The sequence below is a fragment of the Haliotis asinina genome, chromosome 13 (assembly GCF_037392515.1).
Source record: "Haliotis asinina isolate JCU_RB_2024 chromosome 13, JCU_Hal_asi_v2, whole genome shotgun sequence".
NCBI classification, from domain to species: domain Eukaryota; kingdom Metazoa; phylum Mollusca; class Gastropoda; order Lepetellida; family Haliotidae; genus Haliotis; species Haliotis asinina.
Window position 1 is genome coordinate 25,402,328 of NC_090292.1, and position 22,250 is coordinate 25,424,577.

Consider the following 22,250-nt stretch of genomic DNA (forward strand, 5'->3'; position numbering starts at 1 on the left):
ACATTCGTTCAACGACCCTGCACAACATTCGTTCAGCGACCCTGGACAACATTCGTTCAACGACCCTGGACAAGATTCGTTCAGCGACTCTGCACAACATTCGTTCAGCGACCCTGTACAACATTCGTTCAGCGACCCTGCACAACATTCGTTCAACGACCTTCGAATTACAAAAAGAAGCAGTGTTTTAATATCATATTTTATTTATTCACAAAAACTAACAGCTTTGCTTTTTCATAAAAATAAAACTAGTCAATGCCAAATGAAAGGAAGTAGGGTACACTAGGTTAAAGCGTTCGTTCTTCACAATGAAAATTCCGGTTCGATTCCCGGTAAAATATGTGCACCCAATTTCTGGTGCCCCACACCATCATATTACTGGAATATGGCTAAAAGAGGCGTAAAACTAAACTCACTCACTAGCTGCACATGAACAATGCAACGCATGCAAACAAAATCAAATCTGCAGAAGTACTTTAGCAAGCGTGGTAAATACATAATTTAATGAGGCGGGAATCAAACATAATACTATGAAATGTGTGAGGCGTATCCTGCCTCTGTCAGCCAGACCTCAAGATCAGACTCAAGCTCCCTGAAGGCAGCCATCTTGCTTCTTATTGACCTCACAGCTGTATCACGTAGTGCTGCATCGCCATCAGTGGCGTTCCGAAACATTCCTGACAACTGGAAATGGAAACACAAGTAATCATCCAGTTACCAGTATGCTTGGAGGTTCTCGATCAGATTCAGGTACAATGTCCAAAAAACATATACCTTACGTGCACGTGAAATAGCTTAGTTTCATTAGTCAGTGCCGCTTTAACACGTTTCTGTGTATCCCGTTCTAAAGCTTGACACGTATTAGATGATCCTGCGCAGTAAACTCGTTTGTGACAAGTAGGCGGGCAAGGAATGTAGACGAATACACTTGGTTGCTACAGGTACATGAGGTAGATCGAGGATTAAACACATGCGATACACGCTGACCGTGGGGGGAACTCAATGCCTCTTCTGTTGAACACGTGTCCAGTAGTATGATATAACAATCAAAACACGATTCGCACGAGGAAATTGAACTTTTCATTATTTAGACGACAACCTGTTTCTCTCTTGTTTCAAATGGAATGTTCTGTAAGGCGTTCCCATATACAAATGTATGCAAATTGGTGTAATTTTGTAAGGTCGTGGCTCATCTAAAACTTGTCAAGCAGTAGAGGGTGACAACTGGAAAAAATATTACCTGCTGCTACGGTGACCGCTAAACTCATCACCGAGAGGCTGTACCGCTAATAAATAATATTGTGCACGTTTTAAGTTAACTTAGTCTCAGTGTATTTCGTTACACTCCACCGCCTAGTAGAAGGTCGCGTCACGTAACCTTTGAACGACCAATGACCGTCCAATCAAACGCGAGACGGATAAATAGATTTAACCAATCAGACAACGGCTACTATTCTGGGATCGGAGGGACTTTCAAAATATTCAGGTCACTGACACAGATCTCTCCACAAACAAAATTCCATATATAACACAACTATTTGACCTGCAGTATATAGGGTTTGGGGTTTCTGTTGACATGGTTACCATTAGCTAATGTTCCCGCAAGATGACGTCCTTAAATATTGCCAGAAACACTATTTTCAGCGACTGTTTACTCACCGTGGTCATGGTTGTACGTACGACGTGTGCATCACCCGGAAGCGAGCGTACGCTAAATAGCATTCGGAATTGTTCGGGTATGAACCTTTTTTAGATAAAAAGTTCAAAAGCTATGTGCGAATGTCCACTTTCGCGATTTGGTAAGCTGTGTTCCGATTGGTCAGTCTCAAAGGTTACCTGACGCGACCTCCCATAAGGTTTTGTTAGACTCAGTAGTGGAGTGTAACGAAAAGTACTGAGGATAAGTTTACTTAGACTGGTAAACACTCCTCCATCGGGCAATACCAGAGATCGAGATAAGGCGCGTATTTGCGTACTTTACTCAATAAAAGTCACATTAAAACCATTAAATACAAATCTGGAGTACAGAAAACGCGTAAGAATCGCTTCAAACCCAATAGGTTCATAATACCTTGCGTACTTTACTCAAATGACTCAACTGGCTTATGTATGATTCGTCGTGGCGCACAAACTCTGAAACAGCATTAGCTGGTGGTAAGCGATGCTTACATACACTATTATAGCCGAAGTCACTGCCCGGAGTTTACTCTAATAGTCACATGACTTCCACGTTGAGTATTTAGAAATGGCTGTGAAATGTTTGGCAATATGGCAATTACTAAAATAAATTAGTCCATTGAGATGTATTTATATTTACATTTTTAGAAGAGTTAAGTACCCAGTAAGGATAAGAAAATCTATGTAAAAGTACTCAACTGATGTTATAGTGGGGTTATACAAGATGCTAGTTACTCCTCACAAGATGCAATTACTCATACATAAACAGATATGGGAGTAAATACCCAATGGCTTGAAAAATTATCTGGAGCTCTGGAATAGGGTCTGATGTATATACTTTTGCAGCAGACTGTATTACCCTCGCGAGAAGCACACGCCTTACAATGTGTCGTTATCTTGTTTGTTTCTTCAGGGTTTGTTTGTTCCAATATTTGGACCCGTGAACATCCGGGTTAGACATGTTCCTCTGCAACCCATGATTGTTGTAAATGGCGACTAACGGGATCGGATGGTCGTGCTTGTTGAAATGATGTGTAAACAGATTTGTAAAAATATTTGCATGCCTGTCTGTTGTTTAAAGCTGCATTCAGCAATATTCCGGCTGTATGGCCGTACTCTGTAAATATTTGAGTCTGAACCAGTCAATCCAGTCATGAGCATAGAAGTGAGCAGCCAGTAGTAGCAGTAGTAGTAGTAGCAGCAGCAGCAGCAATATTACAGCTGTATGACGGCGGTCTGTAAATAATCGAGTCTGGACCAGACAATCCAGTGATCAACAACATGAGCATCGATCTGCGCAATTGGGAACCAATGACATGTGCCAACCATGTCAGCAAGCCTGACCACCCGATCCCGTTAGTCGCCTTTTACGACAAGGACAGTCACCTTTTGTGGCAAGCATGGGTTGCTGAAGGCCTATTCTACCCCGGGACCTTCACGGGTAAGAAGAAGTAGTGGTAGTGGTAGTGGTAGTTGTAGTTGTAGTTGTAGTTGTAGTTGTAGTTGTAGTTGTAGTTGTAGCAGTAGCAGTAGCAGTAGCAGTATTAGTAGCAGTAGCAGCAGCAGTAGCAGTAGTAGTAGAGGTGGCGGTGGTGGTGGTAGTAGTAGTAGTAGTAGAGTAGCAGAAGCAGCAGCAGCAGCAGTAGTAGTAGTAGTAGTAGTAGAGGCAGCAGCAGCAGGGGTAGTATACTAACCTGTTGTATGAACACTTCTGATTTATGCAGATATTCAGCTCCAGCAAGAATGGGCCGCAAATTGTACTCATGCCTGTAAAGGAAATTAGCCCACCATAACTATCATGTTATTTTGTGATAAATTATGAACGGTCCCTAATTCATGGAGCCGTAATTCAATGAATTAAAGAAAAAGAGCATATTCTGATACATTTATTGACACTTTGCATCTTGCTGTATAGTTTCCGTTTGGACTGAATATTCGGAACCATGACTGTGATAACACGTAAATTGTCAGAAGCTAAAAGGCAGCCCATTTCGAGACTCCAACTAACATAGGGCTATCTCACAAGACCCGACTGACCCCGCGAGGCCATTCGTAACTACTCGCCTCTTTCCGTGACCTACATTCGTAACAACTCGCTTCCATCCGTGACCTACGAGAAGACTCGTACCTGTATAGTACGCCATTATTGCCAAGAATCGTGGCCAACCAATCAAATCGCGCGTAATTATATATCTTTATCATAATTACTTTGTTATTGATATTTGCGACATAAGAAAACTTAAATAAAGTGACGTTCGTCTTGAATTATGAATTAATATTTGGAAATTCAGGGTTATCTTTCCTTGGAAATAATCCCAGACTATTTTCAACTCCGTGCCCGTTTTCGCTTAGACAAGGCCCAGTCGTGGACATGACTGCGGGAGGGGTATGAGTCGCCATCCGGTTTGCCAGAATAATACGAGCACTTATGAAAACCCGCAAGGCTGCAAGATTGTGGATACTTGTTTGGCGCAGTTAGTTGCGCAGTTTTTGTTCCTTAGGCAACCGCGGCTACAATGGAGAGCCATTTCCTGCAGGACCGACAGGAATCGGCTGAAAGCATCAGGATACCCACCAAGTATATTAAACTGTCTATAGCCCATAGCAGCACGACTTTCCTGATGTAAACAATGTCTTCGCTGGAATATTGCATCATGGCGGACGGTTCACCTTTCTGATTAGAGTTTCATGGATCTGTCTCCTCTAATGCGGCGATATGTTTGGGATGATACACTAACAGAGAAAAAAAAAGGACCACAGGAAAATTTACTAGTTCTTTCAATATTTTCATCACCAGCTTTGAACTAAAGTAACACAATAAAGAGGTGTTCACTAATATACACACGAACATTAATTAAGCACCATCCATTTTCATGCTATAAGACTGTGTTTAACACAACACACTGGCCATTCATGATATGGAAACCAAACACATGGTTATAATTTCGTTAACTGGACCATCTAAAGTGTCAATCCATCAACTTCCAACACTGCTGCTACTTTTGGCTGTAATTTATTGACGGTCATATGGGGGCACTAAAAACGGTATCAATAATCATGTCCAAAACTATGGTCACACAGACAATGTCTCTGCTTCAACGTACACACACTTCTCAAAAAAAACCAAAAAAACGTTCACTGTTCAATCTTAAGCTAACAGTGATGGTGACATCAGTATTTGGAGTATCCTCCCCTCCCACGGATGCCGAAACCCGCCTCATGCTGCAAATCAAACGCAGAATGCGTATTACTGGAATCCTCTGCCATTCCTCATGAAGAGTCTGGGCTAATTCCTGTAGATTTTGAACAGGTTTCTCTCAGTTTACATGTATATTGAAACTCCTCTCATCGATCCCTCGGAACCACTACCAACATCGCCAAAGCTGCAGCAGAATTTCTGCATTTGTTCATAGCAGCATAGATGAATAGCAACTCTCTGCATTTGGTTGTTGCGCCAGCTAATTGCAAGATTGCAAGAAATGTATCATATCTGACTTCAGCTTGACATTCAGCTTCAGTGGACTTTCTGTTTTGACCTCTGAACATACGGGTTGTAATGTTTTTCGCAACCCATTCTTGTCATAAGAGGCGACTACCGGGATCGGGTGTTCAGTTATACTGACTTGGCTGACACATGTCAGTGCATCCCAACAAAAACGGCCCAACTAATGGCTTTACTAAGGGGCATAACTCTGCATAACGAATGTGCAGTGAATACTTTACTAAGAACGATAACTCTGCACAACGGCTACAGCAAAGGGTTTTACAACGGGAAACAACTCTGCATAAGGACTGCGGCGAATGGCTCTCCTGAAAGACATAACTCTGCATAACGACTGCAGCGAACGGCTCTACTAAGGGACATAACTCTGCAGAACGACTGCAACGAACGGCTTTACTAGGGGACATAACTCTGCATAACGAATGTGCAGTGAATACGCGTCAAAGGGACATAACTCAACTTGGCGACTATGCAGAGAATACTTTACTAAGAACGATAACTCTGCACAACGGCTGCAGCAAATGGTTCTACAACGGCAAACAACTCTGCATAAGAACTCTCCTGAAAGACATAACTCTGCACAACGACTGCAGCGAACGACTCTTCTAAGGGACATAACTCTGCATAACGACTGCAGCGAACGGCTCTACTAGAGGAGATAACTGAATAAAGACTGCAGCGACTGGCTCTATTAAAGGAGATAACTGCATAACGGCTGTGTAGCAAATATCTCTACTAGGGAACATAACTCTCCACAACGACTGTTAGTCTGCCTGTAAGGGGACTGTGAACATATCTGTCCAACTGATTCCCGAACTGCAGGGTTTTGCTAAGGGGCATAACTCTGCAAAACGACTGTGCAGCAAATGGCTCTAGTAAGGGACATAACTCTTCACAACGACTGTTAGTCTGCCTGTGAGGCGACTGTGCGACATATCTGCCCAACTGATGACAGGACTACACATGGTAATGTCAGACGACTGACGTGTCAGGATGTTCCTGGATGTACGTCCACACGGCGTCCCTGGCTCGGTGAGATCTGGTCAGGGTATACAAGATGGCGTCTCTCTGGCCCAGATCGGGCGTCCCGGGAGGGAGAAATCGCTCCAGCAACCTGGAACACCAACATTTCTGTGAGGTACGTACAGTTTTACTCCGCCTTTAGCTACATTCCAGCAATATCATGGCAAGAGACACCAGAGATGTGCTTCATGCGTTGTTCCCACATGGGGATCAGAACCAGTTGTTCGGCGTGACGAGCGAACGCTTGAACCACCACGCCAGCCCACCGCTTCTACATTAAGGGAGCATGTCGTATTGTCAGCACATCAGTGACACACAATACAGACTAAGGACAGAAAATGCAGATTTTCGAAGTTCTCTTAGCGCTGAGATAGTCGTAAGTGCCATACATTAACATTAACTTACCACTATCTTAGCGCTAAGGAGCTTCCAAAATCAAGTCCATGGTGTCAAGAACATATCAAAACTGATAAAATCCCTTTGTAAGGAGAGCCGTGAAGATCCGGACTAGAATCAATCTTTAGTAACCCACTGACGGAACCGGATAGTCGGGATGACTTGGTTGACACACGCCATAGTATCCCAGTTGCGTAGATCGATGGTCATGCTGCTGATCACTGGAATGTCTGGTCCAGACGCGATTATTTACTGACCGCCGCCATATAGCTGGAATATTGCTGAGTGCGGTGAAAACAAACAGCCAAAATTTCTTAAGGGTGTATGTAACACAAGGCATACCGTTCAATCATCGAAGGATCACTTGCACACCCCAGTGCCCGATCTAACGACTTCTTGTGGCGGGAGGGCAGTGACGTGTTGAGGGAAGCGTTGTACACGACGTCCCAGGCGTTTTGACCACCGTTCATGACGCCGTAACAGTACATCGTCGACCTGACGTCCGCCGACAGAGTGCTAGGAAATAAGACAGTATCCTAATTAAAATGTATTCAAATGCGTTTCCTTTGGATACACGTAGCCATATCAGCATGAGTGAGTGAGTTTAGTTTCACGCCGCACTTAGCAATATTCCAGCTATATGGCCGTTATCTGTAAATAATCGAGTCTGGACCAGAAACTCCAGTGATTAACAGCATGAACTTCGACCTGTGCAATTGCGAACCGACATGTGTCTACCAAGTCAGCGAGTCTGACCACCCGATCCCGTTAGTCGCCTCTTACGACAAGCATAGTCGCCTTTTATGGCCAGCATGGGTTGCTGAAGGCCTATTCTACCCCGGGACCTTCACGGGTACCATATCAGTACGTCTAACCTCAAAGCTCTAGCGGGGACAGGTAAAGGCAGTAAACATTATGTACATGTCGCTAAAACACAGCTATCCTTTACGGTACTGTGTGTGTGTGAGTGAGTGTGTGTTAGAGAGAGAGAGAGAGAGAGAGAGAGAGAGAGAAAGAAAGAGAGTTTGGGTTTACGCCGCTCTAAATAATATTCAAGCAACATGAAGACGGAGGCACCATAAATGGGTTTCACATATTGTTCACATGTGGGGAATCGAACCCTGGTCTTCGGCGTGATGTGCGAACGCTTTAACCACTGGGCTACCCCACCTTGGTGTAAGGAATATCATAGAAATAATGATTTCGTTGAATGCACGTGCATGTTACACGACAACAATATGGAAAACAGCCACGTCAGCTTCTTTACATCTAAGTACATAATAAACAAATCTGACTGGCTATATCCCCCCGCAACTCCGTTGTTGCGGTGGATAACAAATCAGACGGTGGCACTGACACACTGCTGGTAATGAAGCGCTCGGAAAATGTTCTCTGTTATCACACACATACATTGTTTGAGCTACATTTGTTTAAAATCTGAACACATTCCTTCCAACGAGTTGACACTCTCATTGAGCAGCTGTCAACACATACTTACACTAGACTGAACTTTGAGAATAACATAGACCATTCTTAATTTTTATGCATGTGACCTTTGACAGATATCAAAACGAGGTTATACCAGCGAAATCTGCGAACTGTGATGACGACGAAATCTGGAAGCGATTTGGCAGCTGTACCGTCACTCACGTTATCCTTCGTGGAGACTTACATTCAGATGAGCAGCAGAAGTGCCAACTGAACAAAGGTCACATGCATAAATATTAAGAATCGGTTATGTAGTTGCTGTATTTCAATTAAGGCATGTTGGGGTGCATTAAGTGATGGGACTGCGACCAGCTTGGGATAAGCATTGCAATAATTAGTCAGTCGTACGCAAATTTTCTTCACAAAACTAATTTTCTGGCAGATACGTTGCTTCACAAACATGAACATAGTCTCCTTGAATGTTTGGAGAGGTGAGGTATAATTCATTACTGTTAGATCTTACTATCCGGTAGATGCTATCGAGGGTGAATATTTCACAAGGGACTAGAACACACGTAGATTCGTTTTGGAAGTCAGACTGGTTTCCTTGGTATGTTGCGGTGCCGCTTCCCACAGTGAAGCGGCGGCGCAGCATACCCAGGAAACCGGTCTGTGTGGAACTGAGACTGGTATACAAACCGTTTCCCTTCGGTCCATTCAGTGAACACAACAGACGCGGCATCCAGACACGCCTGCAGCCTGTACCTACACGCCCACTCTGCTATCTGTTTCCTGTGTTGCCTGGAGGAGAAACAGAAATACTTCGCGGAGTCTGTTTCCAAATTATATACATTGTATATCTGACTGATTGAAAAGGAAGTAAGTTGCTGAAAAACAATTGCAACCAAGCGTAAATGATTGCATATGGTTTCACGCCGCTTTAAGCAATATCTCAGCAATATCATGGCGGTGACACCGAAATTGGTTTCACGCATTGTATCTATGAGGGAATCGAACCCGGGTCTCTGGCGTTGCGAGCGAACGCTTTAACCGCCTAGCTACCCCCACCGCCTACGCTCCAACCAGGAATCCCCATTGACGGAAAGCATTACATATCCATTGGAACGTCGTCTGTACTCGCCCACAGCCCGCAATGCTGGAAGGCTGCATTCAATCGGTCTTTCATGTAATGCTGAAAAGAGACAATGCTCGTAAATTTGATTATGAAATATTTCATTTAAATAATATATCGTCAAAACTAACGAACGTAACTCAACGCATCTAATTTCAGCGCCTTATAATGGATTTTTTTTCAAAACCAGAGCTTAATGAAAAAAACGCTGAAACATTTAATACTTTTTAAGGTTTCTATTGTATTAAGGGGTGGTAGATAAAGCGTTCGCTAATCATACCCAAGAACCGGGTTCTATGCCCTTCCGAGGCTCTGTATGGTAAAGATCAGTCCAAGTGTTCTTCTACTGGGGCAGTTTTGGAGTATTGCCTAACAACAGTGTAAAACAACACTCATTTACGGGTAGAACCAACGGGTAACCGCAGTGAGAAATACTCAGGAAATGACTAGGAAGTACATGTGTCAGTGAGGTGGGTGGGTGTGACGCATCTTTTGACAGTATTCCAGTAATATTACGGCGTGTCAGCTTAATGTGGGAAGGAAACCCGAAGTAATGCTCATCTCAGATGTTTATCACTTTGTGACACCCACGACCACGCTGACAAACCTATTTGGGTAAATCTGGGATTCGAACCCAGTGGATCCTGGATTCAGTAGGAGGAGTGAGTGAATATGGTGTTACGCCGTTTTAGCAACAGTAAAACAATATCTTGACGAGGGACGCCAGAAATGCGCGTCTGAAACTCTATCCATATGGGGAATCGAACCCGGGTCTTAAGTATGACCGGTAAAGCTGCTGACTGCTAGGCAACCCCACCGCCCCCGAGCAGGAGATAATCGCATTATATGAACGTGTCAAATGTAGATGTGTTACGTACAGTAACACATCAAGTTAAACTGTTAACTTGACACTTAACACAAGTTCAGCTAACCTCAAATGCGTCATACAATCGGGTCTGATCCAGTATATCATCAAGCTCCATGATCTCACGTAACGCCGTCAGCCAAGGGAGGTAATCCAGCTCGTCCTGCAGGTAAACTAGTGTACCCAGAGCAATCTTTACATCCAGTGTCCGTGATCTGAAATCAGATTGTTCACAATGTTCAAACTAATTCTAAGTGCTATTGTATGTTTTACATGTGTTGTCCTTTATGACTCTGATAGAACCGTAAATTATTATATTGTGTGACTGGTTAAGATGTGTGGGAAAACCTTCCTATGTGCGTAGATCGATGCTCATGTTGCCTGTCACTGGATTGTCTGGTCCATACTCGAGTATCTACAGATCTCTGCCATTTAGCTGGCATGAGTGGTGTGACGATTCATCGGGCCGGCGACACAGTAAATCGAAAACAGTAGTTTTACAGTGTTGTATATCCCGACAAGATAGTTCAATGGGCCACGACACTTTGAAGTTTGCCTATTCGTGATATCTGTCATGGAAATGGACTTAATTTTGTTTGGTGATTTAAATATACAGTCGAACCTCATTGTCTCGAACTCAGTTGAGACGAATTCTCGGATGTGTCGAACTGACATCTCGGTCCCTGCCGATTTCCTTATATTTATCATTATTTTTACCCTGATGTGTCGAACTAGATGTGTCGAATTCCCGGTTGTGTCGAACTCATTTTAAGTTCCTCAAAGGCAAGTACAAATTTACCGTTTTGTCTCGAACTGTCAAAGCTGGTTGTTGCAACTGAAAACTTCAGTCGCGCAATCAGAAGTCATCCTCATAAACGTGCTACCTAAAGATCCAAAGTAACGATTAACGGACTCAGCAATCAAGTGACATGTTTAACTACGCATCAATACACACATTTTCAGCACACTTAAAAACTGAACTTTACTCAAACAATTAACCATAATTGTAAACCAAAAGTTACTGTGTTCTATAATCTGATTGGTTGAAAAACATGATTAAATGGTATTAGATTCCCGGAAACTGAAAGACTATTCACCGCGTATTGACACGTAAACAATTGTTTTGTTGTGTCATCAACAGTGGTGACGTCATTCAAATCATATTGTGACGTAAAGTTAGAATGACGTCATAAATGAGCAACTCCAGATGCTACCATGAGAACCAGCTGAAACGGCCAGCTGATGACACTTCACTGCTGTGTCCGTATTCGATGTAAACGAGTGCAGACAGTAAAACCCCTTTGGTTTACTTTTTTGTTTACAACGTCGATAAACATCATGTGTTGACGCCGTCGGTTCCAAATGCATTCCCGTGCTTCAAATACTCAATAACACCCGGAAATTGGCCAACACATGATGTTTATCTCCTAATTAACTTGTTACCAGTGACACGTTGATCACGGACCGACAGGATATCTCTAAACAAACAATGGCGTATGTTGTATGCTTACGTACTTAATTATCTCGTTTCCGAATGAGCACCGCAAAACGTTGCCGGAATTTGAGGAAATTCTTTAAAATCGTTTTGCTGTGATCTAAAGAAGTTTCATAGTTGGTGTTAAATTTAAGGATTGTAGTATCGGGATTCGTATCGTATCGCCACCCTTATATCGTGATATGTATCGTATCACCATCCTTATATCCTGACATGTATCGTATCACCACCCTTATATCGTGATATGTATCGTATCGCCACCCTTATATCGTGATATGTATCGTATCGTCACCCTTATATCGAGATTCCCATCGTATCGTCACCCTTATATCGGGATTCGTATCGTATCGCCACCCTTATATCGTGATATGTATCGTATCATCACCCTTATATCGTGATATGTATCGTATCACCACCCTTATATCCTGACATGTATCGTATCGCCACCCTTATATCGTGATATGTATCGTATCGCCACCGTTATATCGTGATATGTATCGTATCACCACCCTTATATCGGGATTCCCATCGTATCGTCACCCTTATATCGGGATTCATATCGCATTGCCACCCTTATATCGTGATATCGTGATATGTATCGTATCGCCACCCTTATATCGTGATATGTATCGTATCGTCACCCATATATCGTGATATGTATCGTATCGTCACCCTTATATCGAGATTCCCATCGTATCGTCATCCTTATATGGTGATATGTATCGTATCACCACCCTTATATCGTGATATGTATCGTATCACCACCCTTATATCGTGATATGTATCGTATCACCACCCTTATATCGCGATTCCCATCGTATCGCCACCCTTATATTGGGATTCGTATCGTATCGCCACCCTTATATCGTGATATGTATCGTATCGCCACCCTTATATCGTGATGTGTATCGTATCGTCTCCCTTATATCGGGATTCAAATTGTAGCGCCACCTTATATCGTGATATGTATCGTATCACCACCCTTATATCGTGATATGTATCGTATCAACACCCACATATCGGGATTCGTATCGTATATCAGCTTCAGCGCACAATTCTTATGCACGGTGTTTACCTTAATTTACCAGCCGGCCATCAGGGCCTGCTGCTTCCTGCAGGCATTAAAATCTACAGGCCCTGAATGAAATCAGCAGGCCCATTTGGTTAAAGTCAAACCAATAAAAACAAAACAGACTACATTGTATAGTTTCACACTGTTTTACAAAATTAAGCGAAGCCTATGGCACACAGAGGAGTTTCTATTTGTTAGACTGGTGACGTTCCTACACTAAAGCGCTGAAATACCAGAAGTGAAACTGATGTGGTCGTAACATGATGGATCGTGGATGATTCCCGAGCGTTAATAGAGAAAGAATGGGGAAGGATCCTAGTTAAAAAATAATTGACGGATAATTTATTGAAGGCAATGAGGGCTTGCACATATTTGAAACTGCCGGTCCGATACAATAACAACCGGCCCTCTGCCTCCGGGCCGGCGGTTATTTCGAACACTGATAACTTATGTCAATGTGATCCTGACTAAAATGTATCGTGAGCCAGAATTACTCACGTACAAACAAACAAGTCAGTCAGGTCAAACCCTAGAGAAGGGGCTTCTTGCTAAACACCTTGAAACATATTCTTGGCGAAACAGGACTTAAACTCATTATCATAGGATGCTTGCTTGTTGCAACTCTGTACAGCTTATTGCGGACCACGTGGATCCGGGCGGACCCAAAAATATTATAACACTTCACCGGACGCAGATGGTGGTAAAACATTTACCGACTTACTTATAGAGGGCGAACGCATCGTTGATTATTTGGGACCGACTTTGGGCAGAGAACACCTGTAATTGAAAAATCAAACAAATGCAATTTCAGTGGGTAAGTATCTTATCGACTCTCGCATGCGTATCTTGATAATGTATATATATTCTGCTGGGGTTTGGGGGTTGTGTAATGGCCAAAGGCTTGAGTTCTAGTTCCTGGAAGGCTGCAATTTTTCAGGCTATATCTGATGTCCTTGCCTTCATATTGCTGCGCCATTTTCGATGTCCCCCGCCGTGATATCGCTAGAATATAGCTAAAAGCGGCGTAAAAGCATATTCACTCACTCACTGTTATTGCTGCGATATTGCCTGAAGCGGCCTAAAACGAATTCACCCACTCCATCGAATCAACATCTGAATCGCATATTTGCACACGATGAAATATAGTGTTACAGAGGATTGACCCTCTAATGTCCGTCATTTCAAAGATTCGGGGGAAGATAGTGTCCCAGAAACTCCAAATGTGTAACGGATGGCTAGAATGTGGAGTGGGGAGGGGGAGTCAAGTTTTGGGGATGAAGGGAGAGATACTACTCTAAGATACACCCATCTGCTAAGTCCAACCTACCGTGTGATCCCTCTTCAACTGTTCCAAGAGTGCCTGCCAGTTTCTGTCGTCGTAGTTGACGCGGTAGTAGCCGATGACGTCGGGGTTCACGAGAATCCAGCCATTAGGATCCGTCTCATCGGGAATTGACAGGTTGCGGAAAGTCACTGATCGTGTTATTTGCAAAATACGATTTTTGATTATCATAATAAACTATATTACATAAACAAGGGGTTACCGGCTGGTTTGGTTAAGCAATATTCCAGCTATACCACGGTGGTCTGCAAATACCCACACCAGGAACAGACAATCCAGTGATCAACAGCATGAACATCGTTCTACGCAATTGGGATACGATGACATGCGTCAACCATGTCATCAAATCTGATCACCGATCCCGTTAGTCGTCACTTACGACAAGATCAATTCTAACCCGGATCCTTACGGGTCTACTAAAACTGAAGGTATTATGCATATATCCCCTATACAACGCCATTGTGTCTGTAGGTCGGTGGAGTAGTGTAGAGGGTAAGGCGTTTGTTTGGCACTCAGAAGACCGGGTTCGATTCCCAACATGGATACAGTGTGTAGCACACTTCATTTGTCCCCGCTGTAACATTGCTAGAATATTGCTCAAAGCGGCGTAGAATTAAACTCTTAGGAAAAGTAGTGGACTACTCGGTGGAATAGTGTAGAGAGTAAAGCGTTTGTTTGGCACTCAGAAGACCGGGTTCGATTCCCAACATGGATACAGTGTGTAGCACACTTCATTTGTCCCCACTGCAACATTGCTAGAATATTGCTCAAAGTGGCGTAGAATTAAACTCTTAGGACTCACATTCCATTTTGCTTACAACGTGAGTCATCTACAAAACCCCATCGTCATAGCTTGCAATCATAATACATACCGTCTTCTTGCGACTAGTCACGCCGAAGACCCGGATTCGATTCCCCACATGGCTACAATGTATGAAGCCCATTTCTGGTGCCTCTTACCGTGATATTACTGCAATATTGCTAAAAGCGGCGTAAAACTATACCAACTCACTCACTCACCCTTGCCAATACGTCAAGTTGTGGGGCGGTGGGGTAGCCGAGTGGTTTAAGCGTTTGCTCGTCACTCTGAACACCCCGGTTCGATTCCTTTCATGGATACAATATATGATGCCTATTTCTGGTGTCCCCCACCGGGATATTGCTTGAATTGCAAAAAGCGGCGTAAACCTAACTCACTCACTTTTGCCACTCCGTCAAGATATGCACTGACCTTCAGACTGGCTCTTCCTCAGCCATAGGATATCGCTGTACTGGGAGGTCGTGCTCGAGACTGTCTTCACGCTGGACATAATCATCATTGGGATATCCCACATGTGTCTACAACAGACATTGAATGGCGGTATATTTGGTCTCATGGAGTATGGTCCATGAACAGCTATGGACTAGTTATCCTGCGAGGTTGAGGTACCGGAATCGATCTCACATGTGACCGGGTGTGAAAAACCTTGGAGTCAACTTTGTGTGCAGACTCTTTCCGTGGTGGCACAACCCCCTGTGCACTTAAATGAATCCACGAATCAGCTGGTATGTGACCAGACGGTGGCCACAGCACCAAGTTGCGGGTACAACAGCGCGCTGTATCTTCGACAAAGTACCGTGACTATGTGCCCCAATCCACCCACCTGTGAATGGGTAGGTCGAAAGGATGACAAAACCGTAGTGACTCCGTGCGCCTAGTGGCTGCAAGAGTTGCATGATCCCAAAGGAACTGAGATTGATAATACCATGTGCCCTTGAGATTCACATCGAATGATCGATGGGAAAATATACCAGGGCCTTGGGTATGTACAAGCTGCGTGGATATGTGCGCTATATCACTATCGAATAATATGAAGTATAGAAATAAATAAATGGTAATAGCAATAATAGTAGTAATAATATATAACTCTGGGCCCCGTTTCACAAAACTCTCGCAAGCCTAAGGTCTCGTAACTTTTCTCGTAACATTTGTACCTGGCATACTGTAACATAGGAGGTGCAAAGGCTACGGGAAAAGTTACGAGACCCTAGGCTTACGAGAGTTTTGTGAAACGGGGCCCTGGACTCAAAGTCAGGCTCGTATTCTCCATGCGCATACTGCATAACGGACGTTATCGCCCCGGTTATCCCACGCTACCTGTGAGGCTATAGGAGGTTAATAATGATATGTCTTACTCTACCGGGTACCCATTCACTGCTGTGTGAACAGACACAGCTTGAACAAACACACTTGCCTAGGGTGAGGCACAATAATGTATTGCATGGCGTACCAGCAGCACAACTATCGGCCGATAATGTTCAGTTCAGGAGGGTTCTTGCCGGATGATCATCCACTTTAAAGGACCACTAAACTCAATTTTTGGGTACTCTTTTTATCACTGCATATGAAATACTTTTGGTTAGTCTTAAACGAAGCACCATTTTAAAAAACAAACAAACAAAAAAACCCAAAAAACTTAATTAATACCAAGCGCTTAAAAGTTGCTAAAACGCCGTCTGCTTCTCTCTCGCCCGCAAACGAAACCGCAGACAGGTTACGTAACTCTGTCGCCAGAGCCCTCCAGTGACGTCATAGAAGGAACGGTTTCCAGTTAAATGTATAGAAAATGTGCAGGAAGCTCGTCATTTTACTGATTTCTTGACGTCACCAAAGACATGCCGAATTGTTGTGTTGCCGTCAGTTGTTTCTTGGGGTCGGGTGATGGTGTCACTATGCACAGATTTCCACCAGACTCCATAGTTTGTCCGTAAATTGGTTGTTAGTGTGTGCGAAGTGAGCTTTGTGGAAGCCTGTGTTGTACACTAAATCGGATGGTTCGCCCCCTACCACGCTTCCAGGATAGAAAATGGAGCTTAAGTTTCATCGAGTTTATAAAATTAAGACTGCTTACTACGCATTGCTGACCAAAAGGATTTTGCATGGATATAACGCTTTCTTCCTCGGAAACGAGGTTGTGGTCGAAGTGACAATATTGTCGTAAGTAATCTTATATTGACTCCTTATATTGACCGATTCCAAGAGTGAAATTGTTATGTTATAAGCAATGTCATGTAAAATCCTAATGTCCATCAATAAAATACATATTTTACTACCAGTAGAAAGTAATTGTCCTTTTGTTAGCCGGTGAAAACAAACTTAAATAGCATTCATCGGGTAAACTGCACTTTACGGGTCCCCGGAAGTGTACGTGACAGACATGCGCAGAAGCCATATTTACATCGAAGCGAGCACTAACGCTGACGCCATTTTTTGTTTACTCCGGCGAGTAACTGCCGCTGTTTTATGGCCTTGTTTGACCTATTAAAATTACCTATGGGTTATAATCGAGAATCAGCTCAAGACCTTCATTCCTCAACATTATTTTAGGGTCAGTATTATGTCATGGTATTGTCAATTGCAGTGTTTATTCATTTTTTAAGATCACGATACAATTTCCCAGTGCTAACCGAATGTATGATTTTTTTGCAATCTCATATTTCTGCAGAATGGGGGGGTGGGGGGGGGGGGGGTGTTTATGGGGGCAGGTGCCCTCCTACATTATTTTTACATATTACTTAGCATTTCTTTTTTATTCCTAATAAACAAAAAGAGGTAAGTTTATTTGATGTCTAATATCAAAACGCTTCACTTACATTACAAGAACAAACCTCCGCTTGCATTAAATTCATCCAAATCCTGAAAACCATTTTCTTTATTTTCAATTTCAATCATTTTAAAGTATGCATGGTTTTTTGGGGGGGTCAAACGCACGGCGGATAAACGCAAGAAATGTTACAAAAGGATCATCAAAACAACGTTAATATTTTTACCTCACGATGAACTATCAAACAATCCTTTAGCAGTTCCATACCTGGGCAGGGACGCTTTCACCACTCTCCACGTACTCTCAGTTTTATTTGTGCACACACCATTCTCTGCATTCACAAATTCCTTACTATGATTTACTGTCGCATGCACATATCCCATCTCATTCAAGTTGTGGCATTCCTAGTAACCCACTACCTTATTTGGAACATTCGACACGTGCGTCCACATTTGACCAATCAGAGAAAAGGAACGTCATGAGGATTTCCCTTTGATTACTAACGATTGGATTAATGTTTTGGAGGATTACTAAAATTCGTGTTTAAAACTCTCGTCTTTCAGATGAAGTTTTAAGCTAAACTTTTGCCAGTAAACACGAAAATGACCTCTAATTTCGTCTAAAATGCCTCCTAACGGAGATCAGCCCGCTCTCGCGTGCTTTTCTTTTATATATGACGCGCTGGGCGCGTCGCTTACTGCCAAAGGCAGTAAGCTCGCGCCGAAGGCGCGTACACGTTACTATAGAATACATTCTACTTCCGGGTGACTGCCGAAGGCAGGGACCCGTAAACTGCAGGTGTCCCCATTCATCCTCAGACAGGGCGCCGCCATTTTTGAAAATCGTGAAGTCACGGGCTAAAGTCCGTTAGAATTATTGAGATTATGATTTGTTCTCATCAAATTAGAAAATCAAAACTACTTCTATATAGTAGTTAAATATGCATTTGAATCATGGCCAAAAGGATTTTGCATGACACAACTTTTAACATAAGGACTTCTTCCAAGGAAGCAAGGTGGGGGGCGAAGTGACATCTATAATGCAAGCAATGTTATATTGACCCTCACCTCACTTCCAAGAGTGAAATTGTTATGTTATAAGCAATGTCATGCAAAATCCTATTGTCCATCAATACAATACATATTTTACTACCAGTAGAAAGTAATTGTCCTTTTGTAAGTCGGTGAAAACACACTTAAATAGCATTCATCCCAACACAGGGCGCCGTCAATTTTGAAAATCGTGAAGTCAAATCCATTTGAATTAATGAGATTATGTATGGTTTGTTCTCATCACGTTAGAAAATCAAAACTACATAAATGTGTATTTGAATCATTACCAAAAGGAGTTCGTATGACACAACCTGTAACATAACCTAAGCGAGGTCGGGGTCGAAGTGAAAATACTGCGCGATAAATTTCTTCACTTGCTAAATTTACACTTGTCAATATACGTCTTTATACTCGGTCTCATAATCCTAATTACTTTATAATCATACTTGTATGCATTTTGAAACTTAATAAAAAGAAGCGATCTGCGAATGTATAACAGGAATGTAATATGTAGACATTTCATAGTTTTCCTATATGAATCATAATTCGCACGCACGCCCTAGTGAATGCCGTCTGCATCATTACACTTAACGAATAAAACAATGATTCTGTTGAAAGCTACGACAACTTATCAAAAAAAAAAATGCAAATATTCAAATTAAAGTTATAGGAGCGATGTCTGGCTATTACCTTCCTCGCGGAATGTATCCATCAATATCCACAAAAACAAGTGATATGTAATTCATCTGCAGATATCCCAAGTGATGTGTCTTCTAACAGTCTAATATACGAAAACGTGATGTATCGTTTCAGGTTTTTCACATTGCTGCATATTTTCATTGGTTACCCAAGATAGCACACTTGGCAACTAATTGCATAATGTGCATCATTCTTTTTAAAAAGTTATTTAGTTAGCCAGTAATGAGCAATCAATCAACGTACTGGCGGTTAATCCTTTGAAAGAAGGGTGTTGTTTTACATAGACACAGACACGACAGAGTGTATTCATACAAGACACTATTGTGGATGACAACTTATTCAATTCTTTTAACACTATCCAACTATCGTCAACTATCCAAACCACTCCATCAACTGGGAAAACACCGAGATCCCGGCTTCCAACATCAGTGATTGGCGGAGGAGGAAGCTTTGGGAAGCAACCAACGTCAGAAGATTAGACCCTCAGATCAATAGAGATCAAGGCGTGTACCTACCCTCTGCCTGGTGTGTCAACAAGAACTCACAGACTCTCAATCTATCAGCTGTGTAAACAACCATGTACTGTTAAATCATTCCTCCTTTTCATCTCTCCTCTGTGAAAGTACATACCTAATTACATTTATGTGCTTGTATATACATCTTACCTCTCTGGCTTCATGTATACCTATATATATTCTGCAATGTTACCTATGCTCATTATCCACCTGACGAAGGGGCAAGGATTAGCCTTGAAACGTCGTGTTAAAAGAATTAAAGAAGTTGTCATCCATAATAGCGTCTTGTATTACCTCACCAACTTCTAAACGCCTTTGAAGAATTTCAGAGTGTATTCAGCATAGATTAGTAAATGTACATACATAAACACTACCTTTTGACAAATCCCCCATTTAAATCCCCATAAAACTAATTAATCAATCAGCGTGTTATCGGTTAATCCTTTGATCGATCCAGATAAAAGAAATGCCAAATGGGGGCCTTTGTCGGGTAATCTAAGTGGCGTTACCACTAATTATACCTGTCATAAATTAATTAACTGGGCATTAAGTGAATGATGACAAATAACGTGTAGGTTTATACCACCTAACACGGATTACAACCTAGCGACACCAAGTGATTTTGACAGAATCGTCTATGAAAACAAGGGTTGTAACTCGAAAACTAGGCAAAGCAGGAGACAAAACTAAACGATAGTAGATTGTGAGAACATATAGCTTTCATTTTTCTCAACAGGTTTTGCGATTTCAGGTTTGTACAAACCTGTAAACGAAATAGTTTAACCCCTGAAATGTAGATGAATACTGCACAGACCCTCATTTCTATAAGCACCATTACGTCACGGAGACGTGCCGCTCTGATTGGTTGAAATTTCGTTTGCGGCTGAGAATTGTGCACTGTTGACAAAAAGGTCGATTTAAGGTAATTAAAGATCGAAATGAGCAGTTTTAATGACGGGGTTTCATTTATAACGATGTCAGCAAGTGATTTTGCATTTGTACCCTATTAGAGTATATGTGACCTTTAAGATTGGATTAAAATAATTATATAAATAAAATACAGTTATGACGAAACCAAAGGGACGATTTATTTTGGTTCGTCATAACCGCAGTTCGTTGTAGGCAGTTCGAGTAAAAATTCATGTGTCCAGACCAAGAAAACAAACCTCGTTATATACGCCAGTTCGTCAAAAATTTCCGCAAGATAGCTGACAGCGTTCTCTGTCGTGTATCCACTGACAGTAATATCCATCAATACTAGGTGTATCCACACCTAGAACAGCTAGTAATCACGTAATTTATACCGCTGTAACAAACTCGGGTATCACGAACTGACGTACACAATTATTACTTCTGGTCCTGGACGTATATCATAGTTTACATGAGTACAATGAACACCGGTTGTAACGAACTATGTTTGGCGCAAGACACTTACCGTATATTACAGTTTAAATGAGTACAACGAGCTAAAGTTATACCGAACTTATTTTGGTACCGTCGAGTACGTTAGAGCAGTAGTTATTAACTGTAGTTATTCTTACCCATACGGTGCGTATCCGCTGTCTGTCTGGCTTGACATATCCTTCCTAAACAACTCCTGTTTGACATGCACTGACCCTGACCTTGACCTTTGCACCGTCACCAAGGGGAAGTGCTCCTGAGTGAGCCACGGATCCAGGAAACTCTCGGTGTCCATTGTCACGTTCTGTTCACTCGCCACCTTCCGCATCGAGGCAGATTAAATATTCTATCAATTAAAACAATTGTTGTTTTGTTTGTTTATTTCTTTGTTCTTTAACGTCGTACTCAGCGTTATTCCAGCTATATGGTCTGGAAATAAACGAGCCTGGACCAGACAATCCAATGACTGACATCAGAAGCATCTAACTACGCAACTGGCATACGATGACAAGTGCCATCCAAATCAGCGAGACTGACCAGCCAACGCCGTTAATCGGAACTAATGACAAGTATGGTTTGCTGAAGACGAATTCCAACCCGGATCTTCACGGGTGGACGTATTATTGTTTTCGTTTGTTGTTCAACAAACACTCAGCACTTTTTCAGCTATATAGCGACGGTCTCCATAGAGACCGCCTACGTCTATTAGTGGATACGACAAGCATGGGTTCCTGAAGATCAATTCTAACCATCCTTACCTCGTCCAGCACTGTCCAAAGGTCAGTGAAGGTCACGCTTCCATACTGATGCCGCTGAAGAAACATCTGGGTTCCGATAAAACAGAAACAAGCCATATTTGAGTGTTTGTTGTATGAGACCATTTTCTGCAATATACCAGCTGTGTGACGGTCACCCATAAAATTCCAGCAGGCAATCCAATGACTGACGTCACGATCATCGATCTACCCGAACGGGGTATGATGACCATTTTTGAGTGTTTGTTGTGCAACGCCAGCTGAATGACGGTGACCCATGGAGTATACGATTCCCAACAGGCAATCCAATGA

The 22,250-nt window shown here is 42.5% G+C and overlaps 1 protein-coding gene across 1 annotated transcript in view; it reads right to left on the reverse strand.

Moving 5' to 3' along the window:
• Positions 1 to 516: 516 nt before the first annotated feature.
• The window catches only part of LOC137260169 (thyrotropin-releasing hormone-degrading ectoenzyme-like), a 30,581-nt gene continuing 8,847 nt past the window's right edge, over positions 517 to 22,250 (reverse strand). The window contains exons 6-17 of the mRNA XM_067797863.1: positions 21,942 to 22,007; positions 21,324 to 21,502; positions 15,164 to 15,270; positions 13,918 to 14,063; positions 13,312 to 13,367; positions 10,091 to 10,238; positions 9,139 to 9,218; positions 8,726 to 8,827; positions 6,941 to 7,114; positions 6,165 to 6,293; positions 3,372 to 3,444; positions 517 to 684 (exon numbers count right to left, since the gene is read on the reverse strand). Of these exons, the coding sequence (XP_067653964.1) occupies positions 529 to 684; positions 3,372 to 3,444; positions 6,165 to 6,293; positions 6,941 to 7,114; positions 8,726 to 8,827; positions 9,139 to 9,218; positions 10,091 to 10,238; positions 13,312 to 13,367; positions 13,918 to 14,063; positions 15,164 to 15,270; positions 21,324 to 21,502; positions 21,942 to 22,007 (1,416 nt within the window). The 3' untranslated portion in view covers positions 517 to 528. The remainder of the gene's footprint in view (positions 685 to 3,371; positions 3,445 to 6,164; positions 6,294 to 6,940; positions 7,115 to 8,725; positions 8,828 to 9,138; positions 9,219 to 10,090; positions 10,239 to 13,311; positions 13,368 to 13,917; positions 14,064 to 15,163; positions 15,271 to 21,323; positions 21,503 to 21,941; positions 22,008 to 22,250) is intronic.